Source organism: Tyto alba, unplaced genomic scaffold (genome assembly GCF_018691265.1).
Source record: "Tyto alba isolate M040663 unplaced genomic scaffold, T.alba_DEE_v4.0 Super-Scaffold_22, whole genome shotgun sequence".
In the NCBI taxonomy this organism is placed as follows: domain Eukaryota; kingdom Metazoa; phylum Chordata; class Aves; order Strigiformes; family Tytonidae; genus Tyto; species Tyto alba.
In genome coordinates, this window is record NW_024881296.1 from 13,204,308 (window position 1) to 13,229,426 (window position 25,119).

The 25,119-nt window shown below is 37.5% G+C and overlaps 1 protein-coding gene across 3 annotated transcripts in view; it reads left to right on the top strand.

Moving 5' to 3' along the window:
* Positions 1-25,119, top strand: part of CNST (consortin, connexin sorting protein) — a 53,239-nt gene that overhangs the window by 19,904 nt on the left and 8,216 nt on the right. For all 3 annotated transcript variants that reach the window (XM_032989333.2, XM_032989341.2, XM_042795640.1), the window contains 7 exons: positions 1,523-1,728; positions 7,089-7,119; positions 9,684-9,770; positions 10,244-10,358; positions 12,940-12,961; positions 13,151-13,247; positions 18,321-19,198. In XM_032989333.2, the coding sequence (XP_032845224.1) occupies positions 1,523-1,728; positions 7,089-7,119; positions 9,684-9,770; positions 10,244-10,358; positions 12,940-12,961; positions 13,151-13,247; positions 18,321-19,198 (1,436 nt within the window). The remainder of the gene's footprint in view (positions 1-1,522; positions 1,729-7,088; positions 7,120-9,683; positions 9,771-10,243; positions 10,359-12,939; positions 12,962-13,150; positions 13,248-18,320; positions 19,199-25,119) is intronic.

Sequence of the window (25,119 nt, forward strand, 5' to 3'; positions counted from 1 at the left end):
ACAGTGCCCTGATCTGTCCCGCTTTTAAATGATAACATGATTTTCAGAAAATGTATGTAGCTGAGGAAGAATAGCATATTATAACTAGAATTTATAAAAGTTTATTGTGCATGTTTCAGTGGCCAAATTCTCTAAACTGTTTAAAAAAATTATGGGATTAGTTTTTTTAAAAGTTCAGTCCTATGTAAATGTGTCACGTTCAATTTTGTCTTACCAAAATAAAAGTTGTTCATTAATTGGTGGAATAAGCTGTAGTTTTCTGGTTACTCGTAAGACTGTGTGTTATAGGAAGCCATCATTTATTGCTTTTGTTTTCTGATCTTCGTGAGAAACTAGTTCAGTCTGTGTATGGGTAGTTGACTTCTTCCACTTACTGCTGCCTGCTCTACACTTCTTCCTTAATCTCATTTAACATTTCCTGATAACTATCGTATTAGTGATCAGCAATATAGTACAAATACTGCACTTCTAACAATAACGTGGGATTTGCACCCAGGAAGTTCTGCCTGTAATATTTTTGTACTGTTACGCTTTACATAATCCTTCATATATGTTGCCAGTCCTCTACCTGAATGTATGACTTTTTCAACTTCTGTAAAACTGGAGAGAGGCAACAGTGGACTGCCAGGAGATATACCGCGGAGAACCTAGTTTTCTGCCTAGCAAGAAGGTCTGGAGGCTAAATTCAGTTCACACGTCCCTGTCTCATTTATACCAACGTAGATTACCACTGCTGGCTCATTCCCTGAACTCTCAAATAAACTGTCCAGCTCTCTGGGGGCGGGGGTGTGTCTTCCTTTTCACTCAGCCGGACAGTCCCCCTGGACATCTGTCCCCCCCCCAGTGGAATCCCCAATCATCTGCTCCTTTCTGTCCTTTAAGATCCTGTCATCACTGCGAGGATCCACTGTGTTACCATCTGAAGAGCAGGTCGGATTGTCTGTCCTTCCTTTGTTCCCTGGGACATCCCCCCCTGTGCAAGGTCCTCAGCAGGCGTGAAGAGACAAACCGAGAACCTCATTCACACACTCCTCACCTACATTCTTTTCACCCTTTTTGAGCAAAACTGTGTTGCAAACAACCCTCTGCCTCTGCTGCATTATAATTCAGTCTTAACGTAGAAGTTTGTCCACTTGGATCTAAAGTATTGATTTTTTTTTTTAAGCTGAAACTGTAACACCATTCACAACACTTTTTATTTTAGGTCATCCTGTTCTCTTATTAATAACTGTGTAGAGCAGTTTAGACTAGGTGGGGAGTTTTTGCCCCAGGTTAAAGTCAGGTCTCAATTAGAAGTGTACAGAAAGACCTGATGTGTGTTATTGTGTTTTTTCAGGTAGGTGAGCTGACGCTGAGACAGACCTATCATAATCAATTTTGACAAGACCGGTATTTTATTTACTTGCAGGGATGTTATTTAAGATACTAAGGTTTTATTAATAGATTTTGTATTGAAATCTCCTGAAAGAGCAGCTTGACATATTTTTTGAATCCTAACCTGAGTACTTGTTCCTTTTTAAAGGAGTCCCTCCAGTGGGAACCACAGCAATCAAGGAGGACAATACTCTTATTACAGATACAGATTCTGTGCGTGCTGAAGGTGCTGTTGAAGCAAATGAAAACTTTCACCAAAAAGAACAAAAACAAACGTTGCAGTCTCTTTTCTCTTTGCTCCGTGAAGAGGTTGAGCAGATGGATTCAAAGATACTGCCCCTGTGTCTCCATCAGGTACTTCCTGTAATTCTGGGATGTTGCACAGAGTTTTGTTTTTATTTGAGACCTTTTTTCATTATGAAAAAATCCATTAATTAAACATGCCAGTGTTCATATCTGGACAGTGTATTTTGATGTATAACAGGTGGTTAAGGCAAATAGCTCCTCTGAGGTCTTCTAATATATGTTATGCCTTCAAAGTATATTCTGCAGTTAAAGGGAACTTGTAAGGATCGTTCTTCTAATTCCCCAAATAATTAAATTCTAGTTTGGCAAGAAGTTTTAGGAAAATTACTCTTCAGCATACCTTAAGTATGATTTGTAAGACACAGGTATAGGTACAAGACAGCTAATGTCTAAATAACATTTTAAGTCTGGAATTATTTTTACTGTTACAGACTTCTTTCCAGCATTAATTTCATGCTAGAAAAGCTTAGCATGAATGCTGAGATTCGAGGTTTGTCAGTGTATGCTTTTTTTATAGCACAGTTGCCACACCTGCAAGACCAAAGGAAATACTGTGTGACTTGAAAAGCAGTCTTTTTTGCTAACTGGCCAATATGTTTTTCTTTCTGGAGATTGTGATGCAAGATTAATATGTTAGGACTTGATGCAGTATTAATTTATACTTTAGTTGTGTCAGACTAACAGTTTTTTAGAATACTTTTTGTTTGGCTGTAGTGTTTCATATGGGCTAAATATGTATAGATACTGTACAGTGTCTGATTTGACTTAGTTGCATTATCTTTATTGTGGAAAATTGGATGACTGTGATATTTTAAACTTTTAAATTGTGATGACACTCCTGCATTTAGTCTCTGATATAAATAAATGATTCTATTTGAGAAAGAAGTTTCTCTTTAGTATTGCAAATTATAGATAATTTACATTTGTCATAGAATTTTAAATTATTTTTTTAATCTGTGTTTGAGTGAAGGTATTTGATATTATTCCTTAATTTATTTGAAACTTAGAATTAGGTTTAACCATTTGTACTTTTAGCCAGGCTGAATTTAGTGGTCGTTTATTTGTTGGTACAATGGTCTGTTCTGGAAAACAACAAAGGACAAAAACTTGAGAACGTTTCACAAACGTTATGGAGTATCATCAAACTGGGTAGAGGTGAAATCTGTTTGCTGCTTTTTAGATGAAGCCAAACCCTAAGAGTAGCAAGCTTCTGAAAGTCATACAGGAACTGTGGCAGAACTGAGAAGAGAATCTGCATTTCCAGGTTCAAACGTAAACAAACACCATCTCTATTGTTTTAAGAAATATCAAGAGTTTTGAATGGAGTGTTTGAAAGAAAGCTAACAGAACTTGCAATGATCATAACACACTTCTTAATCTGGGGAAAAAAAAAAAATAAAGGGTTTTAAAGATAGCATTTCATATAAAGTGAGTCTATTAAGAATTTTTTTTTCCTTTCACAGCAAATTAACCTGTCATCTTCAGTCTTTTTTTTCAGATTGCTAATACAGCCTGCCAGTAACTTTCTTTGATGCCAAGTCTAGCAAATACTCTTCTATCGCATTCTCCTTTTATTCTGTATGACAAAATTTAGTGTAAAATAAAGAGCTGTGTCAGATGTTCTGGGGTATTAACAATCCGCATTGTTAGTGGGAAGCCCGTATTAAATATTTAAAGGCTGTGGGATATTAGGAGCTGTTCTAAGGGTTAACTTCTAATTAAAATAGGATGTATTTTTTTTCCTGTCTTGAATGGGACTGGTGTGATTTGTTTTGCATTTATTACGGAATCTAAGAAGTACTTGTATGTGAAACATAGATACAGAGCTCCAGAAATCCTTAGGAGACTACTGTGGATAGCAGACAGAATGTGCAAATAAAGAACCATAGAAATTACTTGCTAATTCTCCTTTGGAGGTACTGGGCTCAGAACGTTCTAGTGGTTAGCAATAAGGCTGAGCCAGGAATATGCAACTTGTGATCTAGAGTTCTCTATCAGGTTGCTGTCTTTTTTGAGCGATCATCTTCAGACTTTTACAGAAGTGCCCACTTGTTAAGCCCTTAAAATTACAAGTGCCTAAATTGATATGCCCTGAAAATTTTGAAACTGAATGTTTGTATGCTCCCCACGGAAGTCATTGGAGTACCAGCTATGAGGTATTTCAACCTGGATGTTCAGGTATCGGGGTACCTGCAATTACTGGACACATTTTGCAAGTGTGGTCCTTGCCACACCATGCATGACTGTCGTGGTTTGAGCCTGGTCGGCAACCAACCCCCGCAGCTGGTCACCCTCCCTTCCCCGTCCCCAGCTGGGAATGGGGCAGGGGATTAGAGGGGTGACGGGAGACTCGCAGGCTGAGATAGAAACAGTTTAATAATAATGGCAATAAAACGAGAACAGTGACGATGATAGGGGAAAACAAAAAGAAATATCTAAACAGGCAATGTACAGCATAATTGCTCACCACCCGCTGACCAATACCCAGCCCGTTCCTGGCCAGTGACCCCGAGATACCAAGATCCCGCAATCGCAATCCCGGAAGTGAGAGAGCTCCTTCCCAACCACCCCTCTACACAGTGGGCATGACGTTCCATGATATGGAATATTTCACTGGCCAGTTAGGGTCAGGTGCTGTGGCCGTGCTCCCTCCCTGCTCCCTGTGCCCTTGCACACGGGCAGGACATGGGGAGTTGGAGAGTCCTTGAAGTCTCAGTAGCAGCTGAAAACATCAGTGTGCTATCAGCATTCTTCTCATACCAAACCCAAAGCTAAATCCAAAACACAGCACTCTTCTAGTCCCTGAAAAGGAATATTAACTCTATTTCTCCCCAAACCAAGACAGTGACAAATAGGAAGATTGCTAGTGTTCATCACACGTGACAATTACTTGGGAGGACAAACAGCATCGCTCCAAATGTCCCCCTCTTCCTTCTTCCCCCAGCTTGAGCATGATGCCATACGGTATGGGATATCCCTGGGGTCAGTTGGGGTCAGCTGTCCTGGCTGTGCCCCCTCCCAACCTCCTGTGCACCCCCGGCCCACTCGCTGGCGGGGCGGTGTGAGGAGCAGAAGAGGCCTTGGCTCAGTGCAAGCCCTGCTCAGCGATAGCAAAAACATCCCTGTATTATCAACACTGTTTCCAGTACAAATCCAAACCACAGCCCCATACCAGCTACTGTGAAGAAAATTAACTCTGTCCCAGCCAAAACCAGCACAGTATTTTACTGCATTTATGAACAAAGCCATCATTATTTCTCAGCCTTCTAGGAAAATCTGCCCAGTTTTCCAGCAAGCACAAATTGTTGTTGCAGATCTCAGATTATTTGTCTACAGGGAGGAATTGGAAGAATAATGTGGTTATCACGTTAGCTTTTCTATACAGTGTTACACCTTTTCCTTTCCTCATACCAGTTTTATCTTTTCTATAATACCTCCACACACACCAGCTCAGATTCAAAGTGAAATTCTGATTCTGATTAGAAACGTGCTCATTTTCTGACTGTCTTTGGATACTTGCTTTATCTGAGCTGGTTGTATGGACTCTAGTACAATGATGTCTCTGCCCTTTTAGTCTAAGAAATAATCTTTTATGCCAGTTCTGGGGGGAAGGAAAAAAACACTGACAAACAGTCAAAAAACTGATACTTTACTTGATTAACAGAAAAAAATATTTTTTCTAACTGCCATCTTGACTTTTCTTCTGGAAGTTCTGCCACTTCCATGCTTGTAATTTTGGTTTCAAATAGCTGGTTGAAAGCAAAAGCATCACTAGGAAGAGGATAGTAAATATGTTTCAGCAGTCTGCAAGTAAAATACGGAGCTTTGATATAGCAATATCTTGGTATAGTGGGACATAATTTTCTCTTATGTTTTCGTGCCCATGTTGTTGGTTTATGCACAGCTTCTCAGTGTATAAACATTTGGTGAGCATACATTTACTGTGCCTCTTTGCAGTGATCTGTTAAAGATAGGCATTATAAAACTACCCCATCAGGGTGAAGTTGGTTTTTAAGATGTTGCAGCTAGACACCTTGAATGCTTAGTCATAGAGATCCCTTGTTCAGTTCCTAGCCATTGGCTAAGGGAGCAGGGGTTACAGCAGCATTTAATGTCAGCTTACACATTTTGTTAAGCTAGAAGTGCTGGAGATTGACTTATGTGTTTGAGTATTTTCCATGGAGTCTGGTTTATATTTGATTTTCCCGGTTCTCAGCAACTGCTTTGTAATGATTTTTGCTCTCTACATTAAACCTCTTTAGCACTTTGAGCTCAGAATGCAACAGGGAAAGCTTGCTTATTTCTTGTGTCAACTCCCTGGCATTTCTTTTCTTGGACATATCTATTAACATCCATCAAAGAGAACAAGTCTTGAAGAACTGTTGTGATTTTTAGGGTTTTTCCAATGGTCATCTTTGGCAGAGCTGTCTTGTTACCATTCCAATTTTAATTCTTCTGTTATAGAAATGTCAACCTTAGGAGGAAGAGCTGCAGATTTGTTCCATCTCATAACAACTACCGTGCAAATCTGCCATCTGGCTTAACTCCATGTCTTGCTCTATTGTTGAAGAGCTGCAGATATCAAGATGTTAGGCTTAGTGAACTGACACATGACATAGAAGATCTTTAAATGGTTTTGACACAGCAAAGCAACTTCAGGAAAGGAAGTGGCAGAAGGCTGCTGCAATGGTATTGTCTGGCATCTGTGGGTAGACTAGGAGTAACACAGAAAAAAAATTAAGAACTTGAGTTCTTCTGTGTTTATCTCCTGAATTTCAGATATTCATATTGTAAATATTTCAAATTCTATGTACTTGAAATATTTGTTGTAATTATTTATTGTAAATAGGATATAAACAGGAAGGTCGTTGATATGTCTCTGATGCTGTGATAGACAAAGTGTTCTTTATCCAAAGATTATTCTTTTCTCATCAGTCAGGAAACCTCCATTTCTCCATTTTAACACACTGCACTGTAATGCTCAGGAAAGCTCAGCAATGATCTTAATTTGGTCAAGCATGAGGAAACAACGGTCAGTAATAGAATTCAAACTTTTCAACTCATACCAGTAAACACAGTACTTCTGTTGTAGGTCATTTTAAAACTTTCTGATATGATCATTAAAAATGTTTCTGAAATAATATTTTGTTGTAACAAGATAAAACCCAACTAACATTTGGACAAATCTTGTGTGAGAGGACTTATTATTTCTTTGTTGTTTGGTATTCTGTTTAAACATCTTTTGTAGAATACAAATACATGTATTTAGTCTGAACATTTGTATTTTACCCAAACTAAATATGAATCTGCAAAACAGATGTTTAAAACTATGATAAAAAATTCATATTCTATCCTTACCACTCTCATGAAAATTATAGAATCTAAGTTTTCTTTTTTTACCTTTGCAGATAGCTGAGACCTATTTTCAAGAGGAGGAATGTATCCTTTTACTTGTAGAAATTGTTATGTGATATTAAAATAACCTGACATGATAAATCATAAGACAAATGCTTTACCACTGACTCACAGGTTGTGGGTCAGGGTTAGAAAGAAGTAAACAGCCGTATTTTACCCATGAGTGAATACACAGTATGTTAGCAAGTCCTTAATCAGACAGCTGGAATATGAGTTAAGTAATAAGTCCACTTCCAAAAGCTGTACTGATACAATCATGAGTAGTTGTGCACAAACAAGGAAGTAAGAAAATATTTTCAAATAACTTCTGTTTTTATAGGATAAATTCTGTTTTAAGTATTAGTAACTGGGAATATGTCCAATCTAGATAGGGTATGTATTCTATTATATCAAATAGGGCACTGTTATAGTAAAAATAACATTAGCACAATAGTTGATTAGAATATGTGCTGCAAGTGTCTAGATTAGAATAAAAATACCAAACACACTGAGCTAAGGGAGTTCAGCAACCTGCAAACAATAGCAACATGTTGTTTGGCAAATGCTAATTAGTCAAAGTCCTATCAAAGTAGTTTGAGAAACCGTTGTACGAAAATATGGGTAATTGCTTCTGGGAACAGCTAGCTCAATGGTTTGGTTTATTTTTATTTGTTCCTGGATAATACAAATAAGTTTGGTCAAAAAGTTATCATCGTTGAACTGCTGCTAATTATTCTGATGTATTTCAGTAATTGTGGGAGAGACTAATCGCATTAAACCTTAAAGTGAAATTATATTTTTAGAAAATGTAGACTGGGTTTTCCTGTTTGCTTTTTAGGGAAAACGATCAGACTATAAAAAGAGGCAAGATTGGTAAGCCCTTAATGTATATGTGATTCTCTAAGATGTGTCATAAATTACAGAATCTGTGCATACAGATTATTATGTGATTTGTTACAAACAAGAAACAGCAAATAGGCAGTTGTAATGGTTAAATAACAAAGCGTAAGAAGCCTGGAAAGGTATCCTTGAAACCCAGTCAAATATTATTAGCCTGTAGCACAGAATGAAAGAAATAACATTTGCAGTATATAAAATAAAATACCCATCACAGTCTTAGAAGATTGTACTTCTGTCTTGGTCATCCTAATTCAAAAGCATCCACCAGAAAATCCAAAACACACAGCACAAATTAAAAATTCTGTAGTAAATTATGGCTCTGAAAGGGAATTTACAGTAAATTTAAAATGCATTCAACCGTATGATAGAAAGACCATTTGTTTTTTATAGAAGTTGCTTTACTGGAAGGGCACTGTATTTAAAGCTGATCAAAGGAAACATTTTTGATGCAATGTACACCTGATGTGTGGAATTCAACACCACTATATAATACATATTTATGAAGGATATCTCATCTGTACTTGCAACCATCAGTTTCCTGAGGTTAATAAAGAACTTACTTGATCATGTTGCACTGTATTAATTATCCATGGCAAGCATTTTAATTCATCCAGTGTAGAACTTCATATTAACAATAATTCAGGGTGTTGCTGTGATCCTCTAAGGCTATCTCTCGGATCTATAATTCTGTTTCTAATAACAGGTTTCTTGAAGGCAGGGAATATTCTTTCCATTAATATTGTTGTTTATAAACAAGCCATGGTGTGTATATGTTGCATGAGGCTAACAAGAGTAATAAGTACTGGTTATGGTTTTTAATAATTACTCCAGTATTTTAATTAGCATGAATAATGGGAATATTTTTTTCTATATTATTAAGAACCTCATTCACTGTGCTTCTATCCTCATTGTGCTGTAGAATTACATTTCAAACAGCTGGCAAAACATGGCCTGAAACAAAACAGCTAACAACTGGGGCGTGATGGAACTAGAATTATCCTGACTATTACAAAATATATAACTATCAGTATACCTTTGTGAATGTATTGATAACCCTAAGGGTGGGGGAAGAGTTCTTCATCTAGAAGGAAAGTAAGCAGAATCTCCAGGAAGAAGACAAAAGGTGAACTCAGCTGTCCAACAGTGTTGTATACAGTGATTGAAAAAGAGGGAGGGTATTTTTTGCAAGTATGCGTTGGAGAAATTTTTAGATACTGTCTCTAGCTGGTGAGTAGAAAGGAGCCATATATTCAGTTAGTTATGGTTATTGGCATATAATTGTATTTCTTGAGAGATACTTGCTGGTATTTGTGGGTGAGTTTGCCTTTTTTTTTTTTTTTTCCTTTCTTTTCATTTCCCAGAGATTTCATTTTCTGATAAGAGCTGTCAGCACAATAACATTTTGCTCATTTCTTTTCTAGAAAAATTTTTGTTGGACTTAAAGCATGTGGGAAGAGGTAACTGCTGAAGATAATGGGATTCTCATTTTTGGCACTTTTCTCAACTTATTTTACTTCTTACTTGCTGTTTTCATGTCTGTTACTGTTTTCTTCCTTGCACAGAAATCTGGATGCTAACCGTTATTCATTTTGATTCACTTATGTCAAAGTTCAGGTACATAATGATTGCCCTTTCAAATATGGTGCCAAATATAAATAAATCATGACATGTCCATATATATATGCATTTTTCTTTAACCTTCCATTCAGATGAGAAGGCAATGAAGTTCATTCAGCTCGAACGACTGTATCATGAGCAGCTGCTTGCAAATCTTTCTTCCATACAGGAGCAGTGGGGTGAGTACAGGCTAAACTAATATGGCAGAACAAATTGTTAATTTGTTTTGTATTTCTAAATAACAGAGGATACATTTTGCCAGCTTAAAAATGTTAAATAGCAAAAGCAGCATTTATATTAGAATTTCTCTGAGCTTGTTACAAGAAAAGTATTCCTGCTTGGGATTTCTTCTCACACATGTCATGAAAAAGGTGCAAATAGTTTGTCATTCTTTATTCCATTAGTTGAGACTTTGATTGATCACAGTTGGTTTTGAGCTTATTTTTGGTTTAGGCTTAGTGAATATGATGTGATGAAAATAAAGTGTGTTCTGAAAAAATGTGCTTTTTTGTGTAGTCTGAAACAAGATTGTAGAGCATACACAGAAAAGTTGTCAATATTTCTCCATTAATTAAATTCACATATATGTTTTATGTTAAACAAATTCTACTTTTATAATACTTTGGGTAAAAATTATTTTGATTTAATTTAGAAAGAAAATGGAAAACAGCAGTTCCTAGTCCAGTTACAACACTGAGGAATTCAGCTAAAGAACTGAGTGGTGAAGAGCTGGAAAAGCTTACCAGGGTTTGCTCTTCACATCAACAGTAAGTATAAGAAAATGTTATTATTTTTCCAGTACTAATATGTTAGCACAGCTGTTTTCTACTTGCCAGCATAGGTGTTTTAAAATAGTCAGTGTCAAAATAAAAGTGGCATCCCACTGACTTCAGTGAATTTGGTTATAGAGCGGTGGTTCCTTTTGACATGTAGCTAAAATGTTTCCGTTACCATCAGTTTTCACAGTGTCTTAATAATGGTTTGAGGAATGTACAGGGACTAGATCTGAACTGTTTTCAGCAAATCATTCGTTTGCCAGAAATAGAGTTTTGAGTTTTAGTATTTTCAGCCAAAGTAAAAACCGAGTAGTGTTAATTCAGGAAGAGGAAGACTGTAGAACTGGTGATGGTTCTTGTGGCTAATACTGCCTTAACCATCATTTTTAAATGCAATTGCCCAGCATCTCAAGACTCCAGCACTCACATCTACCCTCTATGATTTTATTCCCAAATTTTCCACAATGTAGGACAATTCTCTAATGCTTTAAGTCCTTCTTGTTATCTTCTGTTGATTTCATATAAGCTGCATGCCCATTTACGAAGCAATGATTCTGTGGTTCTCCAGAGTGGCAGTATCCTGAAAAGTTGTGCAATCTTAGTTCGTACCTGCTTAGCCTGATTCATCAGCCTGCTGAGTCAGTAGGTCACAGTATCACAGACTTTCGGACGGTGCCTGTGGTGCTCTTCTAGGTAGTGACATACACGGGGACTGTAACCATCAGGAAGGAGAAGATCTGTTATTTCATGGGTGAATGTCCTACCTACTACACACTGAGTTTAAGGGGCAAATGGAAAAATTAGACTGGCTGCCACTGAAAAATTATCTGTCAATGATACTAAGGAAACTCACCACATTCAAAGGCTGTAAAAAGACCAACCCGTGATGGGGGAGATGCTCTCAGTCAGATGGGGAGAGAGAACTTGTTCAAATACATTTGCATTGGCATAGTCAGTTTAGATGTAACAAAAGCCAAAATGCTCCTGTTGTTCACGGGTAGTATGATTTGGCTTCCACATTTTTTTTCTTCTGGGTTGACCATACATAAGTTTGAAAACACCCAGGCTGACTGCCAGAACCCAGGCAGAGATTGTTTATTTCTAGTCTGAATGTGTTTGGGAGGGAGCCCCTGGAAAGCGTTCTCCTGTGCTTCCACGGGAGGAGGAGGCAGCTCTAGCACCACAGCTGCCTGTTTACACCCACAGCCTGCTGCTACTGAGAGATTGCACTCTGAGTGCCTGCAGGGTTCCTCAGCCCGCACTGCCTTGCATATGCCCTTGCAAGACCACAGGATTAAGATTCAAATTTACTGCGATTTATATGCTGCAACTAGCAGTACCTCCCTACGGTCACCTCGTTTGTCACCTTGTTGAGAATAACTCTGCTTTCGCCTTCTAATTCTTCATTGCAGCCTCACTTCAAAATACAAAATTTCATGTTGTGCAACATCATTCCCAGTTCTGAGAAACCCTGCAATTTGATAAAAATGAAGGCTTGTGTTCATTTGCCTTGATTAGTTCTCTGTATTACTATCCTTCCAAACTCTCTAGGCAAAAGCCAATTTGCTTTTATTGTTTTGTTTTGTTTTGGTTTGTTTTGGTTTGTTTTTTCTTAAGCTTTAATCTTGATGTATTTAGTAATTAAAATTATACTTTAATTTTAATGAATAACATGCAGGTCTTGGAAAATGTGAACATTTTGCTTTGTAATTGAAAGTAATGTAACTTTTTTTGATACTTGGGGTGTACAGCTACACACTGGACATGTTTGTTCTTTAAAGATAGTTTTGAGTGTCCCTTATTTGAAGTTTAAATGGTAAAATTTAAATGTCAATGCAACTTTAAAAAGTTGTTGTTAGGGAATAAGAACATCAGTACTTTTTCCTCTTGTCTCTCCTACTTTTATTTTTTTTTCAGTATCTTTAAAAAAAACGCCCAACATTTTATCTTCATTGCTGTATGAAAGGCTGCGAGACGGACTGTGCATCATAAAACACGTTGTGTGTGAATCTCTACACATCTTGAAAAGTCCATGCTGCCTGTTAGCAGTGCTGACTCACCTGTGAATCCCAGTGGAACCGGTGGGAGCTGCTGGATCTTACAGTATCCAGGAAACATGTCCCACTGTAGACAGTCTGTGGAGAGGGAAATAGGTTTTGTGGGATTTTTTTCCATTCCTCTATGTCTGTTATAGTGATCAGTATTTCTAGTACTAGTAGGTACAGAGTCCTTACATGATTTTTAAAGCTTGTAGCATTCCTTCTGAGCAAGGAGTTTTACAGGAGTTTAGATCACTTGATACATTGCAGTAAATTTTCTTTTGAATGCTTTCTCAGTTAGGTGAAGCAATATTTAGACTAATTGGTCTTCTGATGATATTCACATATGGTACAGATCTGTGTTTGAAAGTACGCTAGCATGCTGACACTGTTTCAATGTAAGAAAAGTTCTATGCTAATATTAGAGCAGAGCAAAGGCTTGTAAGATTTGTATATAAGGCTTGTAACATTTGTTATAAAGAATGTTGCTACTAAGTTGTTTAATTTATTCTTTTTTTTCTTTATTGCTGCAGGCCACAGGCATCCAAAAATAAGGTAAGCAGCTGTTTAACTGAGTTCTGAATTGTACTTTGTCAAAGATTGCTAATAAATATATTTTTAATATTATTCGATACAATCTTTCCACTTTAGTACAGAAACTATTTGAAGTTTGGATGTCTCAAAAAGTCACAGTGTTCCTGTTCTAATTCAAAAAATTACAGGAAATACTATCCTATTTTACAGCTAGTAGCTGCAGAAGATACATGGAAAAGCAGTTGTTTGCTTCAGTTAATGGAATCGGAAAATTTGAAGGAAAGAGAAGCTGCTGCTGTTAAATCAGGTATGTGCGTGTGTATATACATATGCATAAGTTTGGTTTAAATGTTATACTGTAACAGCGTATTCCTATAAACACTATGAAGCTATTTCATTTGAAGCTACAGCATTTGTTAGATTCCCACCAGTTCATCCATTTGTGCAAATTTTAATTTTTTTCACAACTGCACAGTGGATGTACTATGCTATTTTAATTAGTCATTGATATTCAGAATGGTAATTAAAATAATTCCAGTCTCCATCAAAAAATGTCTTTTAAATATGCATGCATTTATAGCAACCTACATAAGCTACAAAATTGCATAAAACTAGAGATAAGATACATAATTTGTATGTTTAAAATATAAGGTAAACAATCAGATGACATATTCTGAGTTGTGGCAATTCAGTGTAGTTAACAGGATTAGTAACTATTTTAGATTACATGCAATGTACTGATTTTGAGACACATTTTTACGTAACAGCACAGAAAATTAGGAAGCTTTTGGGGGAGTCTTGAAGAGAAAAGCACACTTCAGTTCATTTTTTTCAGTGCACACTTTTATGTCAGCTTCATTGTCCTCCTGCCTTGGGGCAGTGTCTGTTTTGTTTGAGTAATTTGTTAGAAGCAGTGGGTTCTTATGAAACACTCACAAATTAACGAACTGTTAAAATGGAGACAGTGGAGGGAAAGGGCACTGGCAGACTACCAGGCTGTGCTTTGTCTTTCCTCTCCTTGAGCAAAAAGTTTCTTTTTCTGCCACATTCCCATTGCCAAAATTGGCCTAAACTGACTACCTTTCCTCAAAAGCAGCTAGAATTTCTCACGAGATGAGGGTTGGCCGAAGTGACCTCAGGAGATGCCTTTACTACCTAAAGTATCCTGCAAGTGTGTGCCAGCCCAGATGTTCAGGAGAATCAGAAATTAATGAAGATACAGTCACAGTTCTCTACATGTATGGATCCTCCTCATCTTCATCCTCTTTTACCATGACCCCTATACCGCATTTTCTTTGCCTTTGTTCTTGTAACCTAACTAAACACAAAACATTGAAAACATGAAACAAACTTGTTCTACAGCTTAGAAAACAGATCAAAAGAACCCAGTGCTTTTTATTTTTGGATGTTTGGAAATTCCCGTGGAAAAAAAACAGGCACAATTTTTCCATTGTTTTTACTCCAAGTGGGAACAAAAGCTTTCTGAAGATCAGAATTCCTGAATATTCGAAACTTCTGAATTAAGGAGCATTTTGTGTCAGTGTTTAAATACTGTAGTATAACATGTAGACATATTAATGTGGAAGTAATTAATGGTGCAAGTGAATTTTTTCATGCCGTTCTCTTAATGTAACTCCCATCAAAATGTCATGAAAATCTTTGAGTTCCTGTGAAATGTTTGTAAATTAGTAAGGCAATGTCATCCAATAGAAAGCAGTTACGCTGAGAATTTTCCAGCAGTGCTGCATACTTTTTCAATATAAAGATATGAGTATTTCAAGCCTAACTCAAGTTTACATGCCTAAGATTTGCAAAAGATGCTTTTCAAAAGATTAGCACATTCTAGAGGAACCAACGTCTCCTCATTCTGACAGGTATCTTCATTGGGTAAGGCAGTATATTGTCAGTTAGCTACTGCTGCCCCTCACTGAATCAATGCCTCCGCAGCATGGGGCTGAATGTTTTTGTTGCAGTTAGAAGCTTTGGGGTAAGGAAGGCATTGCTGTGAGCTAATACAGAAATTGGACAAAGATGATCCATAACTCTGAATGTGTATACACTGCTCAGTGCTGCGCAGGAAATCTTCAAGCTGTGGCTGAGCGATCCCGCTAAGGACTGTGCCATATGGCCACTTGGGGCTGGCTCTTGATTTTGCCCGAATCCCAGCAGAATCCTGTACTATAACAACTAGACAGTTTTTCCTAATACTTAAACTAACCTGTTCAGCATTAGCCTAAATGCATGGACCTTCTCACTGAAAACTTAGAATGCTTGTTTTCTGATTTTTGGGTGAGGTTTTTTTCTCTACATCATGAAAAGTGAGAAGCAAATGTGTAAACTTCTTCTTCTCTTAAAAATATATCTGCCAGTCTGCAGGGACTGTAACTCCGTTAGCTGCTAGTAGTAGAGGTCTGACTTACAGTAAGAGGGGAAAAGGAAATTCTCAAGTGGTTTGAAGACTGCCCAAAGTAAGAATTTATCCAGCAATTATCAATAAGAAGTATTAGCTTATATGTAGATATATATATATTACACTGTAGAGATTGCTTCACTGTACTATGGTAGCATCTTTGAAGTAAAGTCACACTTCCTTACTAATCTAAATCAAAAATTACTCCATTAAGTTACTGCAGGTATTTGGGAACATAGTTTGAGCTTCTGTAGGTTGTTAATCCTGAGAATTCACAATTCCTCTCTCCTGGGGATACACTGACCAAGAAACAGCTTTATAAGAAGTTGGCTAGTCATGATTTCTGGGAGAGTCACTGAATTAGTTTTCTGCCCTTCTGAGCAAGGATTGTAAATGGTCTGGGTTCTTCCCTTTTTGACAGATTTTTTTCTTTGACTCCACTAACAGAAAGAGCTGGGCCTTTAAAGTTATGTTTGTATATTAAAAGAAGAGATTTGATACATCCTGTATCCATTAATTTCTTCAGTTTCTGACTGAAAGCCTTAATTGCCTCAGTGTTAACTAAAGATAATTTAATTTGTGTGTTTCATGAAACCTTTTCTAATGAAACGATGTATTTAATAAAACCCTTAGCATAAGTTTGCAGTGTATACATGTAGACCTGTTTCCGAGGTAGGGAGAAACTGCTTATACCCGGTTTTCTTTTAGGTCATGTGGTATTTGTTTTTAAATGGGACAAAGATGGAGAAGTGTGAATTCTTCACTGGTAGAATGCTGTAGATCAGTATTCTCTGTGCTAGGCTGTCTTGGGTTAACAGAATAAAAAAGTGGTGGATACAGGTTTCTGTGATGAACAAAGCAAGTGTCAATTTTAAAATAACTCTGTGGGGGGGAAAAACCCATTTCTTAAATTACCATAAATGCTTTCGTTGCTAGAAATTTTTCAGGATTTCTGTTGTATCTCTGACATTGAGATAAAAATTATTGCCACATTGGTGGGTATGTCTTCATTTAACTTAGTAGGAAAAAGCATCTTTTCTAATTAAGTCTTCCAGTATTTGTCTTAACTTGCCTTGAGTCTGTAGTGGGCATGGGTTGTTTGAAGAAGGTGTAAAGAAAATACCGAAAGCTGCTGAAGATTTGATGTGGAATGTAACAATGATCATTACATCTCAGTTCCTGTACATCTGTAGTTAGCTAACGATGCTAGGATCATTTATTACTTTCTTAGGAACAGAGTCCTGAGCTCAATGGCCACCTTTTGTGGTAAAGAATTTTATTTAATTTCCAATTCCATTTAATCTTTGTTGCAATTTGGGCTGCCAGCAAAGGTGCCTGTTGTAATGTGGCTGTATCCACTAGGAAAAAATGACAGATGGTAACAAAATCTTGTACCAATAATCCAGGCTGTGTTTGAACTCGTGACCTATATGTGAAGGGCTCAGTATCCTGTTACAAATCCCTTGAGCTATCTACTCATCTGTGTCTAATTTTCAAAGAGTCCCTGTCTCATACCCATCTCTTCTTTCAGTGTTTTACAGAAGTTAGGTTCACCATCGCCTTTCCATCTGCTAATGTTCTGATTTTTTTTTTTTTCTGCATTTTGAGATGGGTGGTTATTCTCTTTTTCAATTTCCAAGCCTGTCTCTTCTGTGCTACATTGTATTTCATTACCCTTTAAAATGGGGATAGTTTAGAACTTTATTAAGTTGTTCAATACAATGAATGAATGCAAACATTTCTTTAAAGGCTAACGAATCTGACCCTGTTTCACATAACAAGTTCAGGAGATTGCTCAGATTTTTAAGTGAGGTTGTAACAGGTGAGGAGGAATAAGATTGGCATTGAGATCTTCAGTCATTGTGAGAACGTATACAGTTAATAGGGCATTGTTTGATCTCTTCATTAATCTATTCATAAGGCCTTTCTGCTTTTGCTATGACCAAAAAATGCGAATGAGTTTTTTCTAGAGGTATTAATTTGTTGATTGAGGCTATTACTATTAAAGTAACAGTAGTCCTACTATAACAGTCATAACTCAGTTTTCATTAAAATATGGAATAAAAGACAGTTTCTGTCATAGCTGTCTTGCTTTGGTATTCTAATTATAAATACTGTTCTCTCTTCATAAGCCTAAAAGGGGGGAGGTTTGGCTTTGAGCTTCTTGTAATGGCTAATGTCTAATAATTTTATTGAGAACGTGGGCTAACCATCTACTCCTTCATCAGCAAATCATGCCAATAGTAGGTGAATTCTCAGAATTCCCTTTGTTTCTCTCTGAAATTTCAGATTAAAAAAAATAAGTTGTCATTTGTATTGTAAATGTGAATATAGAAATAAGCTGCATCCAATTGCATTTTTTAATATGTAAGCTAATATATGTATCCAAAAAGCAACATCTTTTTATGCAGTCCATTATGTAAAATATTCTAATTGAATATTTAATTTAGCGTTAGCCAAAGGAGCTAGTTATCCACTTAAAATAATTTAATTTAAAATGTATTGAATTAGCATGATTTCACCTTCTTTAAAGGAAATGCAGATGTCTCCCTGTGTGATAGATACACTAGCATCAAAATACAGTTTTCTGTAATTAAGTGCATTTGTCTGAACTTCAGGCCTCCAAGATGCACTCACATAAAATATGCTTTAGAAGAAATGTGGATGTTCAGAAAGATACTTACATACATATTGTGCTTGAAGTATGGGAGTAACTCTTTTCAGGAGGGCACTAAGGCATGTGCTTTGCCTGCAAAAATGTGTGCAAATACTTTGCTGAATCAGGAGTCAGCTTTTCAGACTACTAGCAAAACTTTTATTCTGACTGGAGCATAAAATACCTGCCCTTTATGGAGTGCATTTTAAGCATTAGGTTACAACATTATCAAATCACAGTATACTCTTTCCCCCCTGGGCTGATGCTTTGAATCATTTAAAAACACTGGAACTTCTTTTTCCTGTTGCACTTAGGTACTGAAACTTGTCCTGGCGTTGAACCAAAGAAAGAAGATAAACAGCTGAGCACTAGTTCTGCCGGTGTAAACAAAACTGAGAGACAGACAGAGGCAGCAAGCCTGTGGGTAGCTGCAGGAAGGGACCACATGGAGGAGCAGCACTGCAGTGCTGAATCAACACTGGAGCCACACACCCAGTCCACGGGGACAGTGGGCAGGCCTCCTTCGGGCTGTTTATCGCCTGGGAATGCCGGTAAAGATAACAGTTTGCAGCTGAGAGAAAGACAGCTCTCTGAGGATGCGGAAAAAATAGAAGGCACAGCTGGGGAGCCTGGAGTGAAACTCCCTCTTGAGCCAATAGTAGATGCTTTGGTTTTAACAGATGCTGATTATATGCCTACAGATTTGGTTCCTACTGATAAAGATGTGCAAGCTGATAGAAATCTGCTCAGATCAAGACATGCAGCTGGCTCTTCAGAAGGAGTTGCTAGTGGCCAGCTTGGAAAGCGTGATTTAAAGCAGCAACAGGAACAGCCTGACGATGATGATAAATCTTCACAGGACAGAACTGCATCAAATGTATGCTCCGGGTGTAATAAAGTATCTGAGCATGAGAGTACTGCCTGTTCACAGGTATGCAAGGAAATACAGAGAACAGCAGGACAGGAGGAGAAGGTAAATAATGAAGAACAAGAAGATTTATTTCTCAGATTTCTAAATGGTAACATAATAGACACTGAAGAATCATTTGCAAACTTAGCAAACCAAGAGGACTTTGAGACTCTTCCAGATATTTCACCTGAACAAGCATCTTACAACTCACTGGAAGCTTTATCACTAGATGACAGCTTTTCTTCTCTTGATGAACTTGCAAGAAGGATAGAGGTTGCTGAGGTAAATACTGTGAGTCCTCTAAAATCTTCTATGTTTATTTCAACTGAAATATTTTAGATATTGCCAACTCCAAAATATGTTAAATATTACTTCGGATATCGGTCTTTTTAATCTGGAAAGAAATCTATACTTGTTTAATTGTTCTAATTCAGAAAAAAGTTTCTTTTTGCCTGTTTGCAGCCTCCTTGACCAGCAGTGCTCTGTGTTTCTAAAACTTGGACTGATTTTTACATATGAGTATGACCACCTTTTTTTTTTTTTATTCTGACACACACTGTTAGGACATGGCCTGACAATTCCTGTTGAATAACAATTCATATCAGAGGTCTGCGTAATACCTATGACGTGGTTCGTTTCTACTCATAGAATAAAATTTGCTTTTCTGTGCCTATTCAGTGTAGGTGAGAACTACATATGTCATAAAGTCTGTATATGAATGTATGGGCTTCTAATTTTGCCAAGTTTAGGCAGTTTTGTTGTTCAACTAAGAAAGAACTTCTAAGTGTGAACCCACCTTTCTGAAGCACTGCTGATAGGCCACAAGAAGGATGAGTGCTTCATAAGATAAATTGTTCTTCTGAAAATATAGATTTACTGCTTGGGACCTTTTTGGAGAAGGTTTAATAAACTTCACTTTATTTGTCTTCTGGTTTTGGTACATTTGCAACCATGAGACCTTAAAAGCTTTTTCTTTAAATGAAAAAATGAGATTATTGTAAAATGATGTGATTCCAGATGCTGGAGGGGGAAGACTTGTAAAAAGGTATCTTAGCTCATCTCTATTCTTAATGCATGTAATAATACAACATGCCATGGCAGTAAAGTAACAGTACTTCTCTGTAGATCAAGAGCTGATGCACGGAGACCAAGAACCCACAATCACTCAAGGACAGCAGCCGAGCAGGGGACTAAATGCTGGAGATCCATGCTGGTGTTATTACATGTTTGGCAAAATCTCCAGAGCTGGAGACAGAGCATTTTGGTTTTTCTCCCTACCTAAATTGCTTCTTACTTCCTTTCTAAGATCATTCATCCTGACCTGTCCTTAAAACAGCTTGTTTTTTTGTGGGATGTCAGAAACCATACCACATACCAGGACTGAGGGCCATGTGCATGAAGCTGTACACAAGCTCTTAACAACACACAGATGTGGAACCCACATACATGTTCATACATGCAATCAAACTTTTGCACTAGAGCCACTGGCATGTGTTCACTTAGAGGATGGTTTTGAAAAAGAGCTTTTTGTTGAGAGTCTGGCTCAGCCTATATACATGTATAACATAAGAGTAATTTAAATATCATCCCTTAGGATTAGATTTCTTTCGAGCCCACTGAAAGTTCAGCATTTTAAACTACAGGAGAGAATCATTCTGTTTCATGTACAAAAATCCTAAATTAATCCTATAGCAACTATTTTTAAATTGCTCTTTGTGCCATGTGCATTTTAGAGGATGGGATAGGAAGCAGCATATTGATAGCGTTAGCAAAATTATGCTTGGATTGATTGGCCCAGTGACTGATGATGGTGCTTTACAGGGAATCTAATTTCATTTCTAGTTTGCTATCCCGATGATAGGATGGCCAGTTGAGTCTCTGAAGAGTCCTTCCATAGTACTTTTTCTGGCCATATAAGGCATCATGTTGGCTGGCACTGGTGGGAGTCGTCTTAAGTCATTCTTAGCAAGAGGCCTGAGTTGTGTGTGAGGCAGGGGGCTTAAATCAGGGAGAAGAGAAGAAGGATTAATCTCAATACAACTAAAATCTGTAATATGCAGCATCTGGGGCTGTTTTGCAACACCTGAAATTTCTAGATGCAGCATGGTGAGTTAAAGACAGCACAGCAACTTGTATTGTTTGATTATACACATATATTTTGTTTTTTCCAGTTAATCTTACCACCTACCATTACCCTACCATTATTCCAGTGGTTGCTTTTCAGAAGTGGTGAGCACCCACAGCTTCCAGGGAAGACACCCCGAATTGAGAGAGGCTGGCACCCCTGAGAAAGCACCACTGTTAACTTGCTTTCACTGATTTTGTTTCAGTGCTAAAAATATGATTCCACTGATGTTTTGACAAGCAGACTGATCTTTGCACCCAGCCGTAGCATTTCTTATTTTCTTGTCCTCCTGAAGCCTTTGAAGTTGCATTGTTTGGGCTGCTGCTATCTAATAACAAAGTTTTCATACAGTAATTGTGTAAGAAGTACCTAGAAAATGCATTGGTGGGCATGTGAATGAAATGAGTTACATGAAATGTACCAGTGTGACAGGAAAAAAAAAAAAAAACAAAACATAAAACAATACGACTGTGATAAAACTTGTCATGGAGTGAGTATTAACAAAATTGCCACCAATATGTAAGAATGGAAAGCAGAAATAAAGATCATTTTTAAATAACCTAGGTACAAAAGTCATATGGTAGGACAAAAGTTCATTAATATTCTTCAATGGAGGTGTAGTATTGCTTTATTGGAAATGGGGAAGGGTAAGTTATAGTTAGGAAGTTTTGTTTGACTCCATGTAGAGATCAAAGAATCATCGTATGTAGTGCTCTAATTTAGATCCTTTATGCCACTTGCTTTTGACTACCATTTACGAAGACTAATTACAAGACTGAAAATCCACTGAATTCTGATTCTGGCTTTAAATAATTGCAAAACTGAAATAGTACGTTACATATTGTACAGTCCCTAGTACTGGGTATTTCTTCACTAGTACAAACTGCACGACAAAGTGCAAATGATGGGAAATCACTGTCATTTTATAGGAACTAGATCCATGCAGCTAACAAAGAGCTTTGAAGCACAGTCAGCAGTTGGCAGCAACAGATATCAGAAGTGTATAACCTCTTCTTGAATCTCTTTGCTGTCATTTCTGTGAGAATGAAATGACACACCAGCAGTCAAACAAATTGTAACCTCAATAATGTAAGTTGCATCTTGCTATATGAAATAAAAGTTTATATCATAAGCTTTTTATCTGAGTGGGAAATGAGTAAAATCTTAATGTTTTTCCTTGTTCAGAAATTATAAATTGAAATTTCTTTCAGAAAGCAAAGATAGTGAGACTTTCTACATCTCTCTACAAAAGGTAGTAGCTTTTGGTTGGCACTATTTGTACACCACGACTTTTAAAAAGTACTGAGTATGTACTGACTAGCAGCTGATTTGACTGCAGAAATGAAGTCTCCACCTACCTACTAGTTCTGCAGACAATGCCTTGTTGAGATCCTGTGTTCTCTTGTATGGCTTGGGTCCTGTAGTTTTAAGTTTGCAAGAACTGTGCTTCAGTATGAAATGCTTACGTGGTATCTGAGATATTTATTGCTGTATAAAGGAGCTCTGGTACTTGCCTGGTAAGCATAGCCACAGAAAAATGGTTAGAGTTTGATGCTGCGGTACGAATACTGAATCTGCTAAGTTAGCTCCTTTTCAATGTCAAATTATTCATGTATCTAATGTATTTTATTAGCGAAGGGGCTTGTCTGCTGCTTACAGCTTAACCCAGGGCAGTCCTGCTTTTTGTCAGTTTGTCGTACAGTTAATGGATTACCACTTGAAAAAAATCTTGTATTGCTAGAAATAAAACTGTAGGCCTTTGCCAAGTAACTGAATAAGGAATACAGCCCACAGAAAAATACACAAACAAAACTCCTCCTTGCGTAGTTCTTTGCATTCAGACCAAAATACTTCATGCAATGAACTTTTCTTCCTAGATCCCAGTTTTCAGTGCCTCCAGTTGTGGGGGTTTAATTAATTTCTGTATGCTATGAATTATTCCAATAGTCAAGTTTACCTGTTTTCTCTGAGAGCTTGAAGTACCTCAGGACCTTATTTTCATAGTTTTGTCTAAAATGTTTATAAATATGTACATACTTCATGTTGCCTTTCTCTAAGGCGCGCGGTGGCCCGGTTCAGGAACGGCACGGCAACCAATCCCAGGTTGCGTGGTCCATCAGCACACATACACCAATATGGTGGAGGTAAATGGCGTTTATTGTTAGGTTACATTGCCTTATATAGTCTAAGTCTATTTCGTCACTTCCGCCTGCTTACATTAAGGGTCCATGTCTCTTGGTTATAGGGAGGGAGGCTCTACCTTTCCCTACAACGCGGTATCTTCCGGTCGCCGGACCCCAACTGCCACAACTTCATATTTGGCAAAAACATGTATAATGTAAGATATTTTAAAATAAATATTTTCTTAGCAAATGCTCTTTCAAACAAGCAGGGAAGAGACAGTTGGTTTCATTAGAGCTTATTTTTTCTTATTTTGCAGACAGGATATTAAACTTTATCCAAAAAATTTTAAAACTTTCCTGTGAAGCAGAATCACTTTGTATTAACAGTGGTAAAAAGAGAAAAACTAAAATATTTAACAGAGTTTAAATTGACCAACAGTCATTGCTGCTTTCCTTTTTGACCGTTGGTCAAAATGCCACCACGTACCTGTTTGCCATTTTCAGTTCCTGTACATTAATTATAAAAGCTCTGGTCAAAAGCTTTTGTGAAGGCCAGCAAGGCTGAGTAAGTTCAGTTACACAGATGTTCCAATAGCATCTCTTGTTAATTCTCTAACTTAGTATTAAGAAAATGTTTGAAGTTTCAGTAGGGTCCTTTATGCAGCTCTTTTATGTAACACAGAGCTGTTTGCAGGGCAACCTTGTGCAAGCCTACATTTCTCCTCCTGGGGTTCAAGTCAAGCAGAGGCTTGACTTGTGGTCAGCTGTATTAACCGCAGTTCCCTCGTTAACTTCCAATTTACATAATGTATTCTGCCTTTTTAAATTCCTCCTGCCTCCTAAAGACTGGGATGAAAAACTTCGTCTTGCATGGCAGCTAAGTTCCTCTCCTTGGATGTTTAATTAATGGGACATGGATCTAATTGAATCAGTTTGTACGTTGCTTTGAAATCTTTTGAAATGAAAGGTACAGTAGAAAAATACATTTACAGTTGTTTTAATTCAATGAGATTTTAGTTGTAGCAAGACAGACCCTAGTTTTACGTGACAGTCTGTCTTACAGTTATGGCATTTTTATGGCTGAAAATAAGAAAAATAAAATGTGGTGATGTTTGCATTAAATATTTTTGAGCTACAGTTGAGAATATGGTAGAAAAGAAGGTGTAAATATTGCTTTATGCAGAATTTCATATTTGTATTTGCATTTTAACAATAAACTGTATCCTGATTAGGAAGCATAGCTTTGTAGGCCTTTTGCAGAACAAAACAAAAACCTTAATTACATGACTCGTGAACTTTAAAGGCAGATGAAATATTCTAAGTAGGAATTACATACCTTGTAAAGGGGACATTCGTAAAAATATGGTCTATGGCTTTTTTGGGGACAGGAGAGTTAACACGAGCCACGGTGATTTTATTATAAAATCAAAGCCCTTGCTCCCCTCTTTTTGAGCAAAAGATGTTGAGAACAGAGAACATACGTGCTGTGTTGATTAGTTCTTTATACATTTAGAAGTAAATCCTGAACACAGCCAAATAGGCTGGCAGGGAAAGGAAGTGAACCCCGTTGTAGCAAGACTTTCCTTTTGTAGCAAGCATTTTACCTAACTGTAATCACTGAAACTCACGCTTCCACATAATCCCATCAAAGGTAGTCCTCTGGTTTTAAGCTTGGCGAAGACAGAGCTTGTGACACAGTCATTCAAAAACTACCAAGAGCCAACAGCCAAAACGATGTGCCTTGGTTTGAAAAGGCTGCTGTTGGAGTGGACCACCACCTGCTGCTCTCAGGGCAGACTGGAAGTGGCGCCCCGCCGTCCCTGGGCGGCATTCCCACCAAGTGCAGCCCGAGCTGCCTGCGAACACGCGTGCCAGGGCTTGGGGCACCCTCATTACAAAAGCCATGCTGTACACAGGAGCTTAAAATAATCTACTCTTTTTAGAGGACATCATTT